At 32.9% G+C, this 20,906-nt stretch overlaps 1 protein-coding gene across 3 annotated transcripts in view; it reads left to right on the forward strand.

Annotated features, from left to right (window-relative positions):
- Exoc1 (exocyst complex component 1) overlaps nucleotides 1-20,685 on the forward strand; it is a 50,819-nt gene extending 30,134 nt beyond the window's left edge. For 2 of the 3 annotated variants that reach the window (XM_077110174.1, XM_077110175.1), the window contains 8 exons: nucleotides 4,449-4,612; nucleotides 5,414-5,521; nucleotides 6,898-6,974; nucleotides 7,550-7,778; nucleotides 11,395-11,578; nucleotides 13,963-14,162; nucleotides 14,254-14,330; nucleotides 17,250-17,337. In XM_077110174.1, the coding sequence (XP_076966289.1) occupies nucleotides 4,449-4,612; nucleotides 5,414-5,521; nucleotides 6,898-6,974; nucleotides 7,550-7,778; nucleotides 11,395-11,578; nucleotides 13,963-14,162; nucleotides 14,254-14,307 (1,016 nt within the window). In that variant the 3' untranslated portion in view covers nucleotides 14,308-14,330; nucleotides 17,250-17,337. Of the gene's footprint in view, nucleotides 1-4,448; nucleotides 4,613-5,413; nucleotides 5,522-6,897; nucleotides 6,975-7,549; nucleotides 7,779-11,394; nucleotides 11,579-13,962; nucleotides 14,163-14,253; nucleotides 14,331-17,249; nucleotides 17,445-20,001 lie in introns of those variants that run through there. The other variant, XM_077110176.1, reaches the window with a different exon arrangement.
- The last annotated feature ends 221 nt before the right edge of the window (nucleotides 20,686-20,906 follow it).

Raw genomic sequence — 20,906 nt, forward strand, 5'->3', positions numbered from 1 at the left:
AAATAAAATATAAAAAGGGCTGGGTATATGGCTCAGTGGTTAAAAGCTACTGGGTTCAATACCTGGTACCAAAAAAATTAATAATAATACATGAATATATTAGTTATACTGTCCAGACATTAGAAATTGTTTGTCAGTAAATATAATAAACTTTAGTAAAGATACTGATAAGAATCTTGGGACATTAGGCATTTGGAAACAGAAATGCTAACTCATCCTAAAGGTTAATTGTTCTTGAACAGTGGTGTATTCTTGTTAATGTTTCACTGTGGATATGTTATGCTTTTTTTTATTAAAGAGCATATTATTAATACAGTTACATGTTTAATGTTTCATTAAGTATATTTGTCATCACTTGTTAGTGAACCATTTTATATCGAGAAAACTTCTGTATATGAAAACAAGTCAGAGCCACATTAAAATAAATGAAATAATAAAAATAAACTTAAATCAAGTATAATAGTATCTTAGTGTTATCAATGCATTAACCTGAAACCTAAACTTTTTCTTTCTTACTCCTTGAGAAGTTCTTATATTATCTCATTAAAAACATTTTTAGGGCTGGGGATATAGCTCAGTTGGTGGAGTGCTTGCCTTGCATGCACAAGGCCCTGGGTTCAATCTCCAGCACCACAGAATAAATAAATAGATGGATAGATAGATAAATAAATTCACATAATGCACATTTAGAAGGCAGTTCCATAGTTTTTAGAAGTGTCAGAATTATATTTTTCCTATGTATCTATTAAAAAGTAATGAATAGGAGAGTAATTTTGTGATGCCTAGAAAACTACAGTAGCAGTTATTTTGATCTTAGCTATAAGAGAAGGAAAACTTAAAAAAGAGCAAGAAGGAAAACTAAATAATTCAGAAGATAAAAACAGTTTGGTTCATCTCTGAAGATCTAATTTATTAGTTGGAAACATTCATTTTTAAAAAAAAAGTAAATTTCAAATTAAAACAAATGACCTAAATGCCAAATAAGGCAAAATGTAGTTTTTTTAAAGATTTTTTTTCAATGATCCAAATGATGTTTAAATGAACTTTAAATAGTAATTATAAACTAAAATAGAAACCTGAAAATTTGGAAAGATAACTTTTCAGTGAATCAAAGTTAAGTAATTATAAATGAAATTTAAATTTCTATTGCTTTTTACTTGCTGATAAGAATGTAACAAAAGGAAATGGGCACTACTAGTAACTCTGATATGAACAGTGAGATAGAATGTAACAAAAGGAAGTTGCATAGTCAGTATAGTTATAGAGAGCCAAGGGAACATCCTTCTCTTTTTAAGCAACTCTTAAGTCTTTAACATCTACTTAATTCAAATAATTCAAAATATATTAAAGATGCCAGGAAAGTATATGATAAGGTCTTTATATAGATCATTAATAAGCTTGATTAGTAAGTTTACTTTGATATCCTCAGAGGCAAAGAGTTTTTACCCTAGGATGAATATTTTGGTACTTTTTTTTTTCTTTATAGCCTACAAATGTACTTCAATAAAATAGCAGGCAAAGGAAATTTAGTAATTATTTTTTAAATCACCATCATTTTTTTCTACATGACAGTTACTTAATAAATTCATTTGTTATTATTCTCCCTCCTATTTAATATTATAAATTCTTAAAAATTATGTGCCAAAATCATTATATCATTGTTTTTCCACTAAGAAATCTTGTTAATGCTAAAACTCTTCTTGAATACAATGCTCAATCACAGCTGGCTAGAATTGTAATTCAATAATTAGTCATTAATCACATATAATAATACCTATTACTTATTATACAATAGGTACTGAGAATGCAACAAGCAAAGACCCTATCTTTATTAAGTTTATATTCTCCTAGGGGTTATTTAAAGACATTAAAATTTTTACTTGAGTAGTACTCCTTATTGCTGATAAATAACATAGATTATTTTTATGAACCCCAAATTATAATTAATGGGCACTACTAGTAACTCTGTATTCACTATTGGCTACTAAAAAAAGAAAATTATGTAAATATTAGGCTCTGTCCTGAAACTAGTGAACATAGCATAATGGTAACCAAAGACCAGTAGAAAGTACGGTTCAGATTAGCTAGCTATTATCTCTACTGCGATTCCTCTTTGCCACTTTAATGTGCCGGATTTTTGTTTCATATTCCTTTGAGCTTCAGGTAGCTATGGCTGGGAAGATATCTGTATCACAGGTTTAGCAAGCTAAAAGCTTATACTTGGTCTTTTGCCTTGAAGTGTTCAGGGATGGTGTCAACTGGACATTGTTCTCTGTTCTTAAGGTAATTTTAGATTATGTTTATATTCTTTAGCTTCCTGTTTCATTCTATGGTTTATTTTTTTGTCTTTCACATTAACTTTTTTTTAAGTATTTATTTTTTAGTTTTTTAGGTGGATACAATATCTTCATTTTATATCCATATGGTACTGAGGATCGAACCCAGTGCCTCACACATGCTAGACGACCACTCTTCCACTGAACCACAACCCCAGCCCCACATTAACTTCTAATTTGAGTTTAGCATCGTTCACAAGATGAGCTCTAAAAGTGATATATAAATATTATATAAAGCAAAGTTTTAGAATAAAAGAAATGCCAAGGACCCTAAAAGAGTTCAAAATATTATATTAAATCTGTTCCTTCAACCTTCCCCTTCCACATCTCCTGATTGTTAGTATTAAATATGTGCTTTTTCACAAGACAATTAGTAATTAAGCTTATTTGTTTTTAATTTTAAAATGGTCTTTAATCCCTTACATAATTTTCATAAGATATAGTACAAAATTATTTAGCACAGTAGAGATTTCTTTCAGGAACTTTCAAGGAACAAAGATTGTTAATATCTAAATATACAACTTCGTTCTAATAAATCTCCACTGTATTAAATTATTACTTGAACTTCATTTTCTCAAGAAACCAGAACTTGCAAATTAGCTTTTAAATTTAAGTGTACCAGCTTCCTAGCGTTTAAAACAAAAATCATTTAAAAGTATGTGGGGGTGTTGAGAAATATAGATTTTTTTTTCTGAATATAAAAAACAGTACATTAAAAACTAGTAAAGTTTATTCTCTCATAATTTCTCAAACAGTAGCTGACCAACTAAACATGTGTTTCCACTTCTTGTTACTTGATGCTCATGGTTCTTTGCATGTGTCTTTTAAACTAGAGCTTTAACTTCCTCTTGTGCATGGTTTGTGCAAATTGCAGTTTATTAACTTGTCTTTGTCTTTGATGCTTGCAACCTAATCCATCACAGCTACACTGCCTCGAAAAGAAAGTGCTGTCAAACAGGAAACAGAGAGTGAGTATGCTTAGTGTATTAGAAGGTATTCTCAATGCATGTTTGTTTAATGTCTAGTAACTAGTTATTTGTCTTGAAAAAGTTAATACCAGAAATATCAATTGCTTTGAACTGCCAGGTATTGGAGAAAGAAAACCAACATGATGGTAGTGGTATGGCTATATCTAAGAAATATGTAATATAGGAAATTATATGGCAAGTAGTAAAACTTAGTGTCATAAATTTATGAAAAGGCTTAACCATCAAACTTCTATTTTCAGGCTGTATTTAGAAACTCTATTTTTAAAAAAATTTACAGATATGGTCAGATTTGCATAATGAAGCCAAAATTTGTCTTAACTGCCCTTATTAGATCTCCATTTGTCCCTTCTGACCATTAGAAAGTAGTACAAATTAACTGAGAAGTATTGAAGAAAAATGTTTTTAAATATTATATGTATTGTTTGTATTTAATTCTGAGTCAAAATATCACATTTTCTTATAAATTTTGAATCCTTTAATTCCTTGTTGTTGTGAGATTGTTCAGCCATATGTTCTTACTTCTCTTCATGGCTATGATAGATACCTAAATTCAACCTAAACACAGACATCTCATAATTAAGTATGATTAGTGATACATGCATTACGTTTAATTTATGTTTTAAGTATAGTAAATTCTCAGTATGCTTTGCTTTTCTTTATTTTTTCTAGTTTTTAAAGAACTGGAGTTAAGTAGTTCATTTACTGGAAAAGGCAGAGTTTCTAGGTCCTGGAATATATTAAGTTGAATTATATGTAATTGACTCTTTTTTTATAGGGCAAAATGATTAAGTATTGGCAGTTACATATAGATCAACCTAATATACAGATTTAAGGTGGACGTGAATGATTCAGGCAGTTTTCTACAGAAATAAAACAAAATCAAGTTAGCATACTGGTCCTTTCAGTCCTATTCTATGGATCTGTGTAGTTTTGCTTCTCTTTGCAATATGCACTGGAATGGGACACAAATGTTACTAAACAACAAGGACACTGTACATCCTGCCCCTTGTGCACTAAGTAATGTGAGTCCTAAAAGACCAAGACAGTAGGAGGTAGCTCTGATTTATACTCCAGATCTTTTATTTGTAAAGATCACAACTTTCAAAGTTTTATTATTTCTTAGGTCTTCATGGAAGTTCTGGGAAATTAACTGGATCTACTTCTAGTCTAAATAAACTCAGTGTTCAGAGTTCAGGGAATCGCAGATCCCAGTCATCTTCCCTGTTGGATATGGGAAATATGTCTGCATCTGATCTTGATGTTGCCGACAGAACCAAATTTGATAAGGTAAAATAAAACAAGTACTTCTTAACCATTAGCATTGTTTTTTCTTTTCTAACAGCAGTTTACGGTTGCTTTAAGTGTTTTCAAAGATTTAGGTTCTTTGGGCTTTCTTTAAGACATTAGCCATGTCTTTCCAATTCTGAATTGAATCTGGGAAAAAAAAAATACTAGTCAAATGGCAACTAAAATATGAATTACCAATTGAATAACATAAAAGTTTCATTAAAATTCATTTTCATAAATCACAGTGCCAAGCACTATAGTACATGACTATAATTCCAGCAACTCAAAAGGCTGAGCCATAGAGTCACAAGTTCAAGGCCAGCCTCAGCAATTTAGCAAGACCTTATCTCAAGATAAAGAATAAAAAGGACTAGGAATGTAACTCCATGGTAAAGCATCCCTGGGTTCAATCTCCAGTACCAAAAAAATAATTCAGTCATAAAGTGTTCTCATCTCTAAGTTATTCAAATAACCACAATGGGAAAATAACAGCTTAACTGGGCTCTGTATTAATCAAATAAGTTTTAAAAGTTTATCTCTGTGTTTCACTTCCTAGATTTGAAGAGAAAAACCCTTTTGAGTTTTTTTAAGTATGTTCTGTGGGCCTGTGTTACCTGGGTTATATTGTATTTGTCCTACCATTTTTGGAAGGGGGCGTCTATGGGGTTCTGTAAACCCAACAGAAGCCCAAAGGCAATGCAGTATAATCCAGGTCCTTATAACAGAGGGAATTAATTGGGGATGTTATTTTATGTACTTCATACAGCTTTTTCACTATAGGATCATTTTGGTTTTCTTTAGATCTTTGAACAGGTGCTAAGTGAACTAGAACCCCTGTGTCTGGCAGAACAGGACTTCATAAGTAAATTTTTCAAACTGCAGCAACATCCAAGTATGCCTGGAACTATGGTATGATGTACATCTATTTTGGCTAGTATTTATAGTCTGTAACATAATTAAACTAAATAACATGTGGTCAGAGTGTCATTATCCAAACAGAAAAGGAAAGAATTGTGATATAGTGATCTTTAAACATTTTGTCATGTCATAAAATAATCAAAGCAGTGATAGTTTGGGCACCTGATAGTCCAGAATGTCTTACACCTAAACATTCTCTAATGTTTGTGTTTACTTTCTAAAGAATATTATTAAAAAAATAATTTTAACATTTCAAATAATTACCAAGAAAAAAATGTGTATGTGTATGTATATAATATTTACTAACTACAAACCTTAAGCCAATCATTTAATCCCTAGTTTTCTCTTCTATAAAGTGGATATAGTGATGCCTGTTCAGCATGCCTTGGGGTGGCATAAATGTGAGGAAACAAAATAAGTGATTTTTCTAGCATAGAAAATTTGAAGAACTTAAAAACACAGTACAAATAGAGTGATTTTTTTTAAATTAAGGTCATCTTAAAAATGTTTTCCTTAGACAAAAAATTCATTTTATGACTGATTTTCATTTGTTGCTAGAAATAGTTGGGATTTCATTGTTGGTAATGATGGTATTGGTGATAAGTTTGCTTATTTGTTGGTTTCTAAGGATTTTTGATACCTGTTTTTCTTTTTTTTTTTCTTTTTTTTTTGTTTTAGACATTGATGGACCTTTATTTTATTCATTTATTTATATGTGGTGCTGAGAATCAAATCCAGTGCCTCACACATGCTAGGCAAGTGCTCTACCACTGAACCACAAAACCCCAGCCAGTTTTTTTCCAGTTTTATTTTTTTTTAGGTGGACACAATATCTTTATTTTATTTTTATATTGTGTTGAGAATCAAACCCAATGCCTCATGCATACTTGGCGAGCACTCTACCACTGAACCACAACCCCAGCCCCCTGATATATTTTTAAATGTTCAAGTTTTGTTACAGTGATTGGTAAGGTTTTCTTAATTGTTTTAATTTTCTTTTAAAAATTGGTTTTGGACATTTTCTATTTTTTGTTGAGCTGCCTTGCCATTCCTAATATTCCTAGCCTCTAGCACTCTCCCTCCCCCCACCATGTGCACACAGATAAATACACCTTCTCACCCCACAGTAATTCTCAGGTAAAATTCTAATAAAAATGCATTTCATGAATATCCTTAAATAGCACATTAAATTATATAGCTTCATCAGGAATACTGTCATTAAAAAAATCATTATACTACTAATAAAAAATCATTACTTTTCATAGTTTTTCTCTCCTAGGCATTTTAAGACTGAGCAGATTTTTGCTATATAAACTAGTCAAATTGTTGGTCTTTTATTATGTAAAGTACCTAAATAATTTTTACAGACTGAAGCAGAGGATCTGGATGGAGGAATGTTATCACGGCAACATAATTCTAGCACACAATTGGCTGTGTCATCTGAGTATGTATTTGTTAATGTCTCTTATTTATTTTGGGAAAAAAAATTAACTTTTAGTGGGCTGGGGATATAGCTCTGTTAGTTGTTTTCCTAGCATATGCAGGGCCCTGGGTTTAATCCTCAGCACCAAAAAAACAAACTTCAAATTGAAACATAGAGAAGTGCTGTTCATTGAGGAATGCAGGTGTTTTTTCAGTAACCTGACAGCACTGATAGGAATGTCCATTTTACTGGATTAAAATTGGTGTTGTGTGGTCCTTCAACTCTTCTTCCTAGTAATCACAGAAGATTCATCCAATTCTGACATTTGCTTATAGGAGGCAGCCTTTGAATTGTAACAGATTTCTTAGTATTCATGAAACACATTTCAGAATCCAGCTTTACAGATGACATAAAGCTCATTGGAGCGATAAGAACTTACCTCCATTAAAATATTTTTATATTGGAAATTGTACAGTAATAAGTTCATCAATTTGAACATTTTTCATTGAAATACTAAATTTTAGTTATTTTTATATTGTGAATTAATTCACCTGAAGCTTATAATAACTTTTATATTCTTTATATTTTCTAAACAGGAAAGATATGATTCGCCAAATGATGATTAAAATATTTCGCTGCATTGAGCCAGAACTAAACAACCTAATTGCATTAGGAGACAAAATTGATAGTTTTAACTCCCTTTACATGCTAGTCAAAATGAGTCACCATGTATGGACTGCACAAAATGTGGATCCTGCTTCTTTTCTAAGTACTACATTGGGAAATGTTTTAGTGACTGTCAAAAGAAACTTTGACAAATGCATTGTAAGTTTTTTTTTAATATAACAATAATTTTAATCATTTCTTAAAACTAGGTACTTAGATCAAGGGGTCTCCAGCTTTCTCTTGGGGTTCTAATGTTTGCATCCCCCAAATCCTTAAAAATGGGTATTGGTGTCAACCTATATGAACAGTTAGTAGGATGGCACTATGCCATCTGTGCTGTGCTGTGAATCTTGGCAAGTTCCAGAGTAGGTGGCAGCAGCTGGGTAAAAGAGCTACTGATTACTGACATCCCAGTGACCGTTGACTTCATGGAACAAGTCAAACTGTCATGTGGGCTTATTGTTACAATTTTTTCTTATATTCTTATGAGAAAGCTAATTTTTGATTATTTTAATTGATAGCTTTCTTTATTTTAGTAGTTTAATAATTTTAATAATTGTATTGCTTTATTTTAAGGATGAATTATTATAATAATATCCAGTAATCATTATTTTTCTTATTCTAGTAGGGTAAAAAAATCATTAGCAATTTTTTTTATTATCTGTTAGGTTTTCATAAGTTTGTAGGTCTGAATTGAGCTGGATCATATCCTTTAAAAAGGGTTTAATCTTATTAATGCATTTACTTTTTAAAAGTGGATATGTATCATTTGAGTATTTCTACTCTGTAACCTCTCAGTTATAGCTAACTCTTGAATATCCATGCAATAATGAGAGGTAAAAAAAATATTAAGGACAATTAAAAATACATGTTGTTTATGTATTTTTTATTTTGGGAGGTTACTAGGAATTGAACTCAGGGCCTCCTACATGGTAGACAAGCACTCCATTACTGAGCCACATCTCTAGTCATTTTTTAACATTTTATTTTGAGACTAGAGTCTGCTAAGTTGCCCAGGCTGACCTCAAACTTGTGATCCTCCTGCTTTAGCCTCTCAAGTAGATGAGATTACAGGTGTATGCCGCCATACCTGGCTCATTTTTTATACTTTATGTAAAAGTATAAAAAAGTATATACATTTTTATACGTATTTTATTATATACCCTGTAAAATAATATTTACAGAGTTTCTGAAACTATGAAAGCAATCTATTGTAGAAACTTAACTATCTCTTTAATAAACTTGTTAATCCTACCAACATGATTTCACTTGGTTTTGGAAATACTATGAAAGTTGACCATTTAGCTGTCAGCCTAAGTCTGACTATAGGCTGACAGCTAAAAGGAAAAGGAAGAGCTACCAAAGGCTAAGATAATGAGTTCCATGTGATGCAGATGCAGTTGTAATGCTAAATCATAAGGACACTACATGTTTACAGAATGTAAAGGCTTAGTTGTTTTTATCAGTAAAACATAAGTTCATGGAGTACCTCTTACTTGACCCAGTAGAACTTAGGATGTGGCAATAGATAGATGAACACAGTGGTTCACATGAAGTGCTTAACACACCTGGCATAAAATAAGAGCCTAATCTCACATAGCTTGTGTAATTAAGAATGGCTTAATAAAGAATGGTCCTGTTACTCTAGAAAAATGGTGTAACCTAGAGAAAAGTATAGATTCACATTATCTCCTAAATTTCATATGTATCTAAGGACCTACCTGCTGCCTATCATTCACCTCTTTGTCTATTTTAAATCACATCTTATAATGTCTGGCAGACTGTATGTTCCCAACAAGGTTATATGTATTGTATATTTTGACATTTAAAACAAGAGAAAAACCTAGGGCATGAAGAATTTGAAAAGGTAATAAACAGGATCTGTGTGTTTTGAGGAAAAAGCATAAACGTCAAATGACTACAGAAGGTGGAACAGCACCTGAGTTCTACAGTTCCATCAGGTGCCCAAGCAAAAAGTATCAATTGTTCTTCAAAGAATAGGACAAGAAAGCTATCCTTGCCTGTACTAGAGCAAAATTTAGAGTCACTTATACATCAAGTTCTACCAAGTTGAATTCTGTGATCCAGAACTTGTCTTAACCGTGTTTCACTTACTTTTCAGGATTCTTCACACTATGGTGATGCAGACTTGTACCCTTAAACCTTTAAGAATTATTTGACTTAGTTAAATTACCATGGACAAAAGTTGAACAAATAATATAACATATGGCTATCATTAAAGTTGTAGTCTTAAACAGTGAATAACCTGCATGTCGTTCTGATGATGGCAGTATGATTGGGTAACCACCTTGAGAGAAATTTGGGTGACTTTTGTTAGAATTTCCTCATTGATAACCCTTTTCTTAAATGAATGCACTATTTCTACTCTGTGCTTGACACAAATCCAGAGAGGATTTAAAACATTCCCTGCAGGCTGGGGTTGTGGCTCGGAGGTAGAGCGTTCGCCTAGCATGTGTGAGGTCATGTTTAGTATATACAGTGGCCTGAGTTTACACACACAAACACTTTTCCTATTAATGTTCAAGTGTCTTCAAACTATATGTCCTGTATATTTTAAATGCTACACAGAGAAATACCTATATGAAGTTTAGTAAGAACAATAGACTAGCATTCATAATTAGTGTTTACTATGTACCAGGCTCAGATCTAAGCATTTTGCACACACCATCTCATACCACCACCACTCTCCCATCAGGCAGGTGGTTAGGCAGGTGAAGTAACTTACCTGAAGTCAACAGTTAAAAAGTCACAGAGCTGCTATTCGAACCCAGACATTCTGGTTCAAGCACCTGCAGTCTTACCACTGCCTTCTCTGCTGAATCCAAATTTACACCTCATGGATATCAGCGTTACTGAAGGGTAACATTAGTAAAGATAATATGAAATAGTTGACAGTACTCACAGGGCCTTCTTATATTAATACCTGAAATAATTATGTGTCCATTTCATATGTTCAAATTATACTTCCAAATTTGTGACACATTAAACAATAGAAAGAAATTGAAATAATTTGACTGTGAATAGATCTAGATCCCCTAAGAATTACATACATAGATCCATAATTGAAGCAATCAGGTCTTTTTCAACGCTGGTGTCTGGATTCTGTCTATATAAAACATCCCCATTTTACACTTGATCACTGTCAAGCACAAGCACTTTGCTAAACTTAGAATTAAGTCATTAATAGATGGGCAACTTTATAATACAAACCTATAATAGAAATACCTGTCCTCCCTCTGCATTACTATACTCCCAAAGAGAAAATTTTCCTATCCAAACAGAAATTTTAGATTGATGAAAATTAAAAATGGCTATTGTTCTCAAACTTGGCCACATGGCCATCAGTTCTACTATCTCAGAGAGATTTTACGTGTACACTGGTATCTGCTGTGCTCTAACACAGAATGGGCAATCGCCCATAAATTCATAAATGATAGAATTGCATATTTGTTGTTTTTATTTAACAGTCCTGAAGTTCACAATTCTCCAATGTGTCTTGTTTGATTTTTCCTTATTCAATCTTATTTTCTTAAATAAGACATATTAGAAAAGTGTTTTTTAAAATCCATACAATTAGTATTTCTTGGTTACCCTTGTTGTGATTCATCTTTAACAGTTCAAGCTATAAATAAGCATTCCAAATATTCTAGGGTACTAATGTCCCTGCCTTCATCTTATATGCATTTGATTATAATTATATTTAGTTTCTAAGTTCCTTGACTATTTCTCTCCCCTCCTTTCTTCCTAACTTTAGAGTAATCAAATAAGGCAAATGGAAGAAGTAAAGATCTCAAAGAAGAGTAAGGTAGGAATTCTTCCATTTGTTGCTGAATTTGAAGAATTTGCTGGACTCGCAGAATCAATCTTTAAAAATGCAGAGCGTCGTGGAGATCTGGATAAAGCTTATACGAAACTCATCAGAGGAGTGTTTGTTAATGGTAGGCTTTTGTTCCAAAGAATTTTTGTGACTATTGTTTTCATTATTTCTGGTAATTCAAACATTGGAGACACAAATGACCTTCCTTTTCCATATTCTATAGTCTTATTTTAAGTTTTCTGAAATTAAAGGTTTCTTAAATTCAAAAAGGAAGCAGTACATAAAACCTATTCATATTCAGGAACCACTTACATTTTAGAGTTTATAGGGGCTTATCACTATGCAAAATTGAAAATCATTTTTAAACACAAAAAATGATCTCCAAGATTATATTTGCATTTTAACAAGAGTCTCTGAAGATGATGAGCAGTGATGTCTATGCAATGTGAACAAATCAATTCAGTTTCTTAGGCCTCAATTTTTGTAGCACAGGGAGATTAGTGCCATAATACTATAACTCACTGTCTTCCTAGTCAAATCCCACAATCAAATTAGAAACAGAATAGACATGTCATTTAATTTGAAATAATGTACTGATTTATTATACTCAAGAATTTTAAGGGGCTGGGGATGTGGCTCAAGTGGTAGCGCGCTTGTCTGGCATGCGTGCGGCCCGTGTTCGATCCTCAGCACCACATACAAAGATGTTGTTTCCGCCAATAACTAAAAAATAAATTAAAAAAAAAAAAGAATTTTAAAATCTAAGAAATTCACAAGAAGTGGAATCATTTCATCAGTTGCTTATAACATTTGAATAGAAACATTTGAGAAAAGATAGATTTAATGATTGTTTGGTTGATTTTTTTTTCTTTTAAAATTCAAATTAGCTTTGTACTGTTTATTCTAAAATAAAATGTGCTTATTAAATACCCCCTCAAAAAATTGGAAAACAGATTTTTTAAAATCAAGAAGGAAGCAAGAATCATTTGTAATCTCACTGTTCAGAGATAACATTTAATTTTTTTAATACTTTTTATTTGTCAATGGACCTTTATTTTATTTATTTATATGTGGTGCTGAGAATCGAGCCTAGTTCCTCACACAGGCTAGGTGAGTGTTCTACCACTGAGCTACAACCCCAGCCGCAATGACACTTAATTTTTATTCCAAAATGTTCAGTGTCACTCTTCTTCTCAGTGTATATGCACATATATATTGTGTGTGGGGTGGGGGTGTTCCTGCATGTGTGCTTTAATGCAAAATTTTTTATCATGCCTTACACATACTATTTTGGAAGCTGCTGAACCCTATAATCCTATTGTGCATGCTTGTCAATTAATATGTATGACTATAATCATTTTAATGACTAGATAGTCTTCCATATTTCATTATTTATTTTAAAAATCTTCTATTAATATGTTTTACTTTGTCTCTAGTTTATTTATCTTTGTATACTTGTTGAATAATTTCCTTAGGGTAAATTGTAAATAAATAGAATTTCTGGGCCAAAGAGGTTGTATATATCTCAAGACTTTTGCCAAATTACCATGATATGGTGAACTCATACCTGTTTAGGGCTATGAGCAGTTGGTGAAAGTTTCCATTACTATATATGCTGTATCAATGGTAGATATTACTGTGTATTATCAACTTTTTTGCAAGCTGAACAAGCTATAAACTATTTCACTATTTCAATTGCCTTTCATTTATTTTACATTTTAAGTAATTAATCAACTTGGAGTTTAGTGAAAGATGTGAAATAAAGATTTAATTTAGTGTACTCAAAAGGACCAGTTTAGCCAGGCATGGTAGTACATGCCTGTAATCCCAGCAACTCGTGAGAATAAGGCAGAAGGATCACAAGTTCAAAACCAGCCTCAGCAACTTAGCAAGACCCTATCTCAAAATAAAAAAGGGTTCAGGGTGTGGCTTAGTAGTCAAGCACTTCTGGCTTCAATCCACAGTACCAAAAAAAAAAAAAAAAAACTCGTCCTGAAACATTTTGAATAGTTTATTTCCCCACTGATTTGAAAAGTCACCTTTATGTTGGGCATGGTAGCACATGCCTGTAATCCCAGCTGCCCAGGAGGCTGAGGCAGGAGGACTGTATGTTTAAAGCCAGATGCTGCAATTTAGCAAGACCCTGTCTCAAAATAAACGTAAAGACGGCCAGGGATGATGTTCAATGGTAGAGCATCCCTGGGTTCAGTCCCCTTTATTGTAGGGGGGTGGGAAAAAAAAAAAAACTCATGTTATACAAAATTTCCATGTATACATGGTTCTATTTTAGGATGACTTAACTGTGTTCAGGTGTCTGTAAAGACTTTCCAAGACAAAAAAAAAAAAAAAAAATTATTTTTATTTAGTCCAGAAATGTGCTTGATTCTTAAATATACAAGAGACAAAAAAAAAAAAAAAAAAAGAATCACCACTATGCTGATAACTAAATATGGTTATAGTCATATCAGAGATTTTATTTATAATTTTTTTCTGCTTTGATTTTAGTGGAGAAAGTAGCAAATGAAAGTCAGAAGACCCCCAGGGATGTGGTTATGATGGAAAACTTTCATCATATTTTTGCAACTCTTTCTCGTTTGAAAATCTCCTGTCTAGAAGCTGAAAAAAAAGAAGCCAAACAGAAATATACAGATCACCTTCAGTCTTATGTCATCTACTCTTTAGGACAGCCTCTTGAAAAACTAAATGTAAATATATTTTTATTCAGAATTTTTTCTTGGTTTTGTACCTGTGTGCATCTGTTTACATGTGAATAACATGCATTTATTTATCTTAAAGAAGCCAAACAGAAATATACAGATCACCTTCAGTCTTATGTCATCTACTCTTTAGGACAGCCTCTTGAAAAACTAAATGTAAATATATTTTTATTCAGAATTTTTTCTTGGTTTTGTACCTGTGTGCATCTGTTTACATGTGAATAACATGCATTTATTTATCTTAAAGTTGCTGGTCTACTGACATAGGAGAAAGACTCAGTTATCAAAGATGACAGTCTGGAGACATTGCTAGATATTCTATGGACATTATTTCTTTTTATGAAAATTGATTGAGCTAAGGTAGTATTCCCTCATTTTATAGATGAAGAAACTGAAAGTAAATAAACTTGCCTGCCATCAAAATAGTTTGTAAAGCAAAGCTGGGGTGGGAGTGAACCCAGGCTGGGCTTTCTGTTATACCAGGCTCTTTCCATTCTTGCCTCATAATGACCAGCCTGTGCCAAGATAAAAGGAAACCAAGATTTGTTTTGTACATTACCTTTGCTTTTCTTTCTTTCCTAACAGAGCAGATCTAATAATAAAAGGAAATGATGATTTTAGGGTACTTTTTTAACATAGCAGAAGCTTAAATGAACCCTTCTAACTAACTTTGCCCACATTGTGATCAATCATCTTTATAATTTTTTCATTTGAAACTAGAACCAAATACGTATCTGTTGCAAATAATTCAAAGAAATATTTAAAAGACATTTAATCAAATATAGAAAGCCAATTCCTTATAAAACTGAATCAGACAGCTACTTTTTTTTTTCTTTGTGTAACCAGGGATTGAACCCAAGGGCGCTTAATCACTGAGCCACATCCCCAGCCCGTTGCCCATTTTTATTTAGAGAGTCTCACTGAGTTGCTGAGGGCTTCACTAAGTTACTGAGGCTGAGTTTGAACTTGTAATCCTCCTGCCTCAGCCTCCCAAACTGCTGGGATTACAGGCATGTGCCACCATGCCCAGCAGGTACTCCATTAATCAGACAAAAGATCCATCTCAGCCAGGCACTGTGGCATATGCCTATAATCCCAGAGGCTCTGGAAGCTGAGGCAAGAAAATCATAGGTTAGAAGATAGCCTCAGTAGTTTAGTGCAACTGTAAGCAACCTGGTGAGACCTAGTCTCAAAATACAAATTTTTTTAAAAGGGCTGGGGATGTGGTTCAGTGATTAAGTACCCTCTGGGTTCAACCATGATCACACACACACACACACACACACACACACACACAGAGAGATCCATCTCGCACCTAAAACCTGCATGATGCTTAATGTTATAGGCATTTTCTTTTAAATTAAATCTAAAGTGGAAACATCACCAAAATCCTTTACTATTTAACATAGTTCTATCTAGTCCACTAAGACCTGAAACCTACATAAGAGTTGGAGAGTAGGGATTATCGTTGCCAGTATATTTATGATATGTTGAAATTACTAGTCTCTGATTAAGGGGCAAGATTCAAAAAATAAATGTATTGAAATCCATTTATTGCCAGAAATGGTGGGGGTACACACCTGTAATCTCAGCAATTAAGTGAGGCCATAAGCAACTTAGCGAGGCCCATTCTCAAAATAAAAAAATAAAAAGGGCTGGAGATGTGGCTCAGTGATAAAGCACCTTTGGGTTCAATCCCTAGTACCCAAAGGGGGGAAAAAATAGTAATGATAGGGTATTGTCATTATCAGTATTAAATCATATTGTAAAGTGCTTAAATACAGACAGACAGTAAAATTTCATATTAAAAATTCAAATATAGGGCTGGAGTTGTGGCTCAGTTGGTAGAGTGCTTGCCTAGCATGTGTGAGGCACTGGGTTCAATTCTAAGCACCACGTATACATAAATAAATAAAGGTTAATCAACAACTAAAGAAAACGTTTTAAAAATCTAAACATACTTAAAGACAACGTGAGAAGAATATTGTAATCGTACTGTAATCAATATATTTAAATAAAGATCTTTTTAAAATCAGTAAAGTACCAAGACTCCAGTATGTAACTAGGAACAGCTCCTGAATCACTACTAAATGTTTGAAAGCAATTAATTTCATTTAGCCAAAAAATTATGGAATAAAATGACAGTCTTTTTGTACTCTGGCAACCATGGTTTTATAATAATTCAAGATAGCAGTCTTATCTACTGTTGACAGAAATGTAAAATGATTGAACTTTCCTAGAAAGCAATTTTTACACAACAAAGGTCTTCAAAATGGTCATACTACTCCACTGGGTAATTTCAGTTATTGAAATTTTTACTAGAAAATAATTAGTATTGTGGGTAAGTACTATATACAAAAGATATTTATGACAATTGTATTTATAAGAAATATTTTTAAAGATATGACTAGATTTTGTCAACTCCCAAAAAAGGAAAATATCCATTAACTGAATAGTGATTCAGGTATTAGATGGATTATTATGTAACCATTACAATTTGTACTTAAGAGAAATCAAGGTGTGTAGTTCAGTGGTAAAGTATGTGTGTAGCATGTGTGAGGCTCTAGGTTCAGTCCCCAGCACCAAAAATACAATATTCAGTGGAAAATGCAAGGTATGGAGTTGTAATTTCAATTGTGTACTTACATCGAAAGATTAGAAAGAAATCTAAAATGTTAATAATGATTATCTCTAAGTGTTACAATAGGTGATTGTTATTTATACTTTCACACATGTTGTCTGGTTTTTATACAATCGATATGTACTGTATCATAATACCATTTTGGGTTTTTTTTGTTGTTGTTTAGTTTTGTTTCAGTCCTGGGGAATAAACCCAGGGTCTTATACATGCTAGGCTAGTGCTATTACTGAGCTATTACCCAGCCCTACTTTTATTTTTGAGACAGGGTCTTGCTAAGTTGCAGAGCTGGCCTTAAACTTGCCATCCTCCTTCATCAGCCTCCTGAGTAGCTGGAATTACAGGCATGCATCACCACACCCAGCTATTGTCTGATTTTTTTTAATTGTAATGATAACAGTCATTCTTAACCATTATTTATTTTCATCTCCTTAAAGCATTTCTTTGAAGGTGTTGAGGCTCGAGTAGCACAAGGTATAAGAGAGGAGGAAGTGAGCTACCAACTTGCATTTAACAAACAAGAACTTCGTAAAGTTATTAAAGAATATCCTGGAAAAGAAGTGAAAAAAGGCCTAGATAACCTCTATAAGAAGGTTGATAAACATTTATGTGAAGAGGAAAACTTACTTCAGGTATGCTTCAGGGTTTTTGGTTTTGGGTTTTTTGTTTGCTTACTTGTTTGGTTTTTGGTTTGGGGATTGAACCCAGAGGATCTTTCTACTGAGCTACATCCTCAGTCCTTCTTATTTTTTTATTTGGAGATAGTCTTTTTGTTGTTGTTTAATTTTTTATTCTTTTTAGATATATGTGACAGTAGAGTATATTTTTACATATTATACATACATGGAGTATGACTTCCTATTGTGATTGTACATGATGTGGAGTTACACTGGTCACATATTCATATATGAATATAGGAAAGTTATGTCTGATTCATTCTCTGTCTTTCCTAATCCCATCCCTCCTCTCTTCCCTTCTTTCCTTTTGTTTAATCCAATGAACTTCTATAATTCCCTTCCCCGCCCCTTGCTTTGTGTTAGCATCCACATATCAGAGAGAACATTTGGTCTTTGGTTTCTTGGGATTGGCTTATTTTACTTAACATGATATTCTCCAGCTCCATCCATTTACTTGTAAATGTCATAATTTTCATTCTTCTTTAAGTCTGAGTAATATTCCATTGTGTATTCATATTTTCTTTAACCAGTCATCTGTTGAAGAGCACCTAGATTGGTTTCATAGTTTAACTATTGTGAAGTTGATCTGCTTATAAACACTGATGTGACCACATCACTGTAGTACACTGATTTTAAGTCCTTTGGGTATATGCTGAGGAGTGGAAGAGCTGGATCAAATAATAGTTCCATTCCAAGTTTTCTAGGGAATTGGAGACGGAGTCTTGCTAAGTTTCTGATGGTCCTGCCAAGTTGCCCTGGCTGACCTGCCTCGGTTTCCCAAGTCACTGGGACTACAGGCATGTGCCACTGTGCTTAGCTACTTCATTCTTTTGACCATTCTGGCTTGAATATATATTGCTTTTCTCTAAAATATTCCTCTATAAATTCTTCCTGTTTTCAACTTTTAGTGCAAGAAGAAAGTTTCATAATATGCAAATCAGTTTAATAAATTGTGAAGAAGAAAGCAATAATATTTCTGTAATTATAGTCATTTCTGCTTATTTTATATCCATGTTTTATTGTGATAAGGCATTAAGTTGCTTCTCTTTTATTTGATTGGATTTGTTTTGTTTGTTTAGATCTTAGTGTGGAATATAGTACAGTGGGCTTGTAGAGATTAGGATCAGAAATGGGTTCATAATCTGGATCCATATGAAGCTGTATGATTTGGGGCAAGTTGCTTAATCTCTTCCTTATTTGAAAAGTATAAATGATGCCTCGTTCATGTGGACACTACTGTCATTGCCATTTTACAAATAAGAAAAATCAAAGCTTAGAGATATGGAATAACATGACAAAGACCTCATAGCTAATAGATGATAAAGAGATTTAAACCTTAACTTAAGCCTTTGTTCCTTATAAACCATGGCTGAAAGGCCCAGAGATGAGTGAGAGTAATTCTGACTTTAATATCATAGAAGGCCTATTTAGGGATATTACATTTTTGTTGACATCTGAAAGTCAACAGTATTTTAACAAGTAGGGAGGATGGCATTCTAGCTGGAAGAAATAACATGATCTTAAAGATGAAAAGTGTAATAACAGTTAGGGAATAGTGATTAGTCTTAAATTGATAGAAAATTGGGATTTATGAGGTTCACAAGAAAAAAAAATCCTGGAAGAATATATTCCCTTATCTGTGAAACTGAGATGATGATCACAGTACCCACCCTCACCAGGTCCTCTTGAGACTTAAATAGGATAATACATATACAAAGCAATTTGCACTGTGCTGATACAGAGTGAGCTTCAATAAATGTAAATAAACGTAAGCCACTATGTCAATGTGTGGCAAATTCTGTTTAATAGTGGTCCACATATTAGTCTCCACTGCTGGATTATAGTTATTCGATTATAGATAGTGATCTCTCTCACCCTGGTGTCTTCCCCAGCATCAAGTGGTGTTTTGCATCATCACCTTTAGATAAAGAAAAATTTAAACTTGATCTGAAATGGAATTTAAACATTAATTGTTGCATCTCATTTAATCTATAGTCAGTTCTCTACATAATTGTGCATAGCCATATCTGTGTTGGTATAATAGCTAAAACATAATGAGTGTATTTGTGTCTGATGCTCTTGTAAGTGCTATACACGTATTTATTCATTTAACTCTCACAGGAATCTTAGGATGAGAAGGTATTATTATTAATACCCTGGTTTACAGATGAACTTGAGGCATAGAGCAGTGATAATCACATACTTGAGGCCACAGATCTTGTAGGCAGAAGGTCTTAGGATTCTAGCTCCAGAATGCATGTTCTTAACCACTATACTATGCCAAATTCTTAGACAGTGTCTCGCAGTTATTTCTACAGACTTGATTATTAATTATTTCCATTCATAATTTAATGACTTTTGGAGTTTTTTTTAATTTTTTTCATTGTCAATGGATGTCTATTTTATTTATTTATATGCAATGCTGAGAATCAAACCCAGTGCCTCACACATGCTAGGCAAGCATCCTACCACTGAGCTACAACCCCAACCCTTGTTTTCTTTTTAATAATAGGTGGTGTGGCACTCCATGCAAGATGAATTTATACGCCAGTACAAGCACTTTGAAGGTTTGATAGCTCGCTGTTATCCTGGATCTGGTGTTACAATGGAATTCACTATTCAGGACATTCTGGATTATTGCTCCAGCATTGCACAGTCCCACTAAACCTTTTGAAAGAAGAAAAGATAAATGAATAAAGCACTTGTGGTATATCAGACACTATTTAAAAAAATCAAGCCACTGATTTGAGAACCCAGACTAAAAAATTGGTGTAAAATTAAATGTCAAAGAAATGGATAGTACTATACTACAAAAATTTAAATGCAAAAGTATAAATAATATGGCAATTTTATCTGCCCAGTAAGTTGTATACTAACTTAAAGCCTTTATCTCTAGCATTTTATAACATCTGAGCAGAAAATTTTCCTTTATTGCCTAGTTTCTTGTGTTTCAGAGTGGTTATCCTACATTTCATACATTGGGAGTTCTTTGGCACTTGCTACTTTTTCTTTTGGTAACAAATCATGTAATTATTAAAATATTGACTTTTTTCCCACTAACTAATGTGTAAATGAACATAATGGAGTAAATAACAGAGCTTATGTGATGGTCTGTTGCACACTGAAGTTTTAAGGATTATGTAACTCTTGTGTAGTAATAAATCTGAAATAAAGAGATTTTCAACAGAGTTAACAATTGGTGACATTATTCTTAGGGGTTTTATATGCTGTCTTTTATGTAAAAGCAAATTCTTGCAAAATCAGTATATAAAAATTACTTGCAAGTGTGTATACACACACACACACACACACACACACACACCACAAAACTCTTCAAAAGTGTAATAAGAAGGTTAACAAGACAATAATAAAAAATACTACCTCATAAAATAGCACCAAGGATAATTAGAATTTAAG

This window comes from Callospermophilus lateralis, chromosome 8, assembly GCF_048772815.1.
Source record: "Callospermophilus lateralis isolate mCalLat2 chromosome 8, mCalLat2.hap1, whole genome shotgun sequence".
NCBI lineage: Eukaryota > Metazoa > Chordata > Mammalia > Rodentia > Sciuridae > Callospermophilus > Callospermophilus lateralis.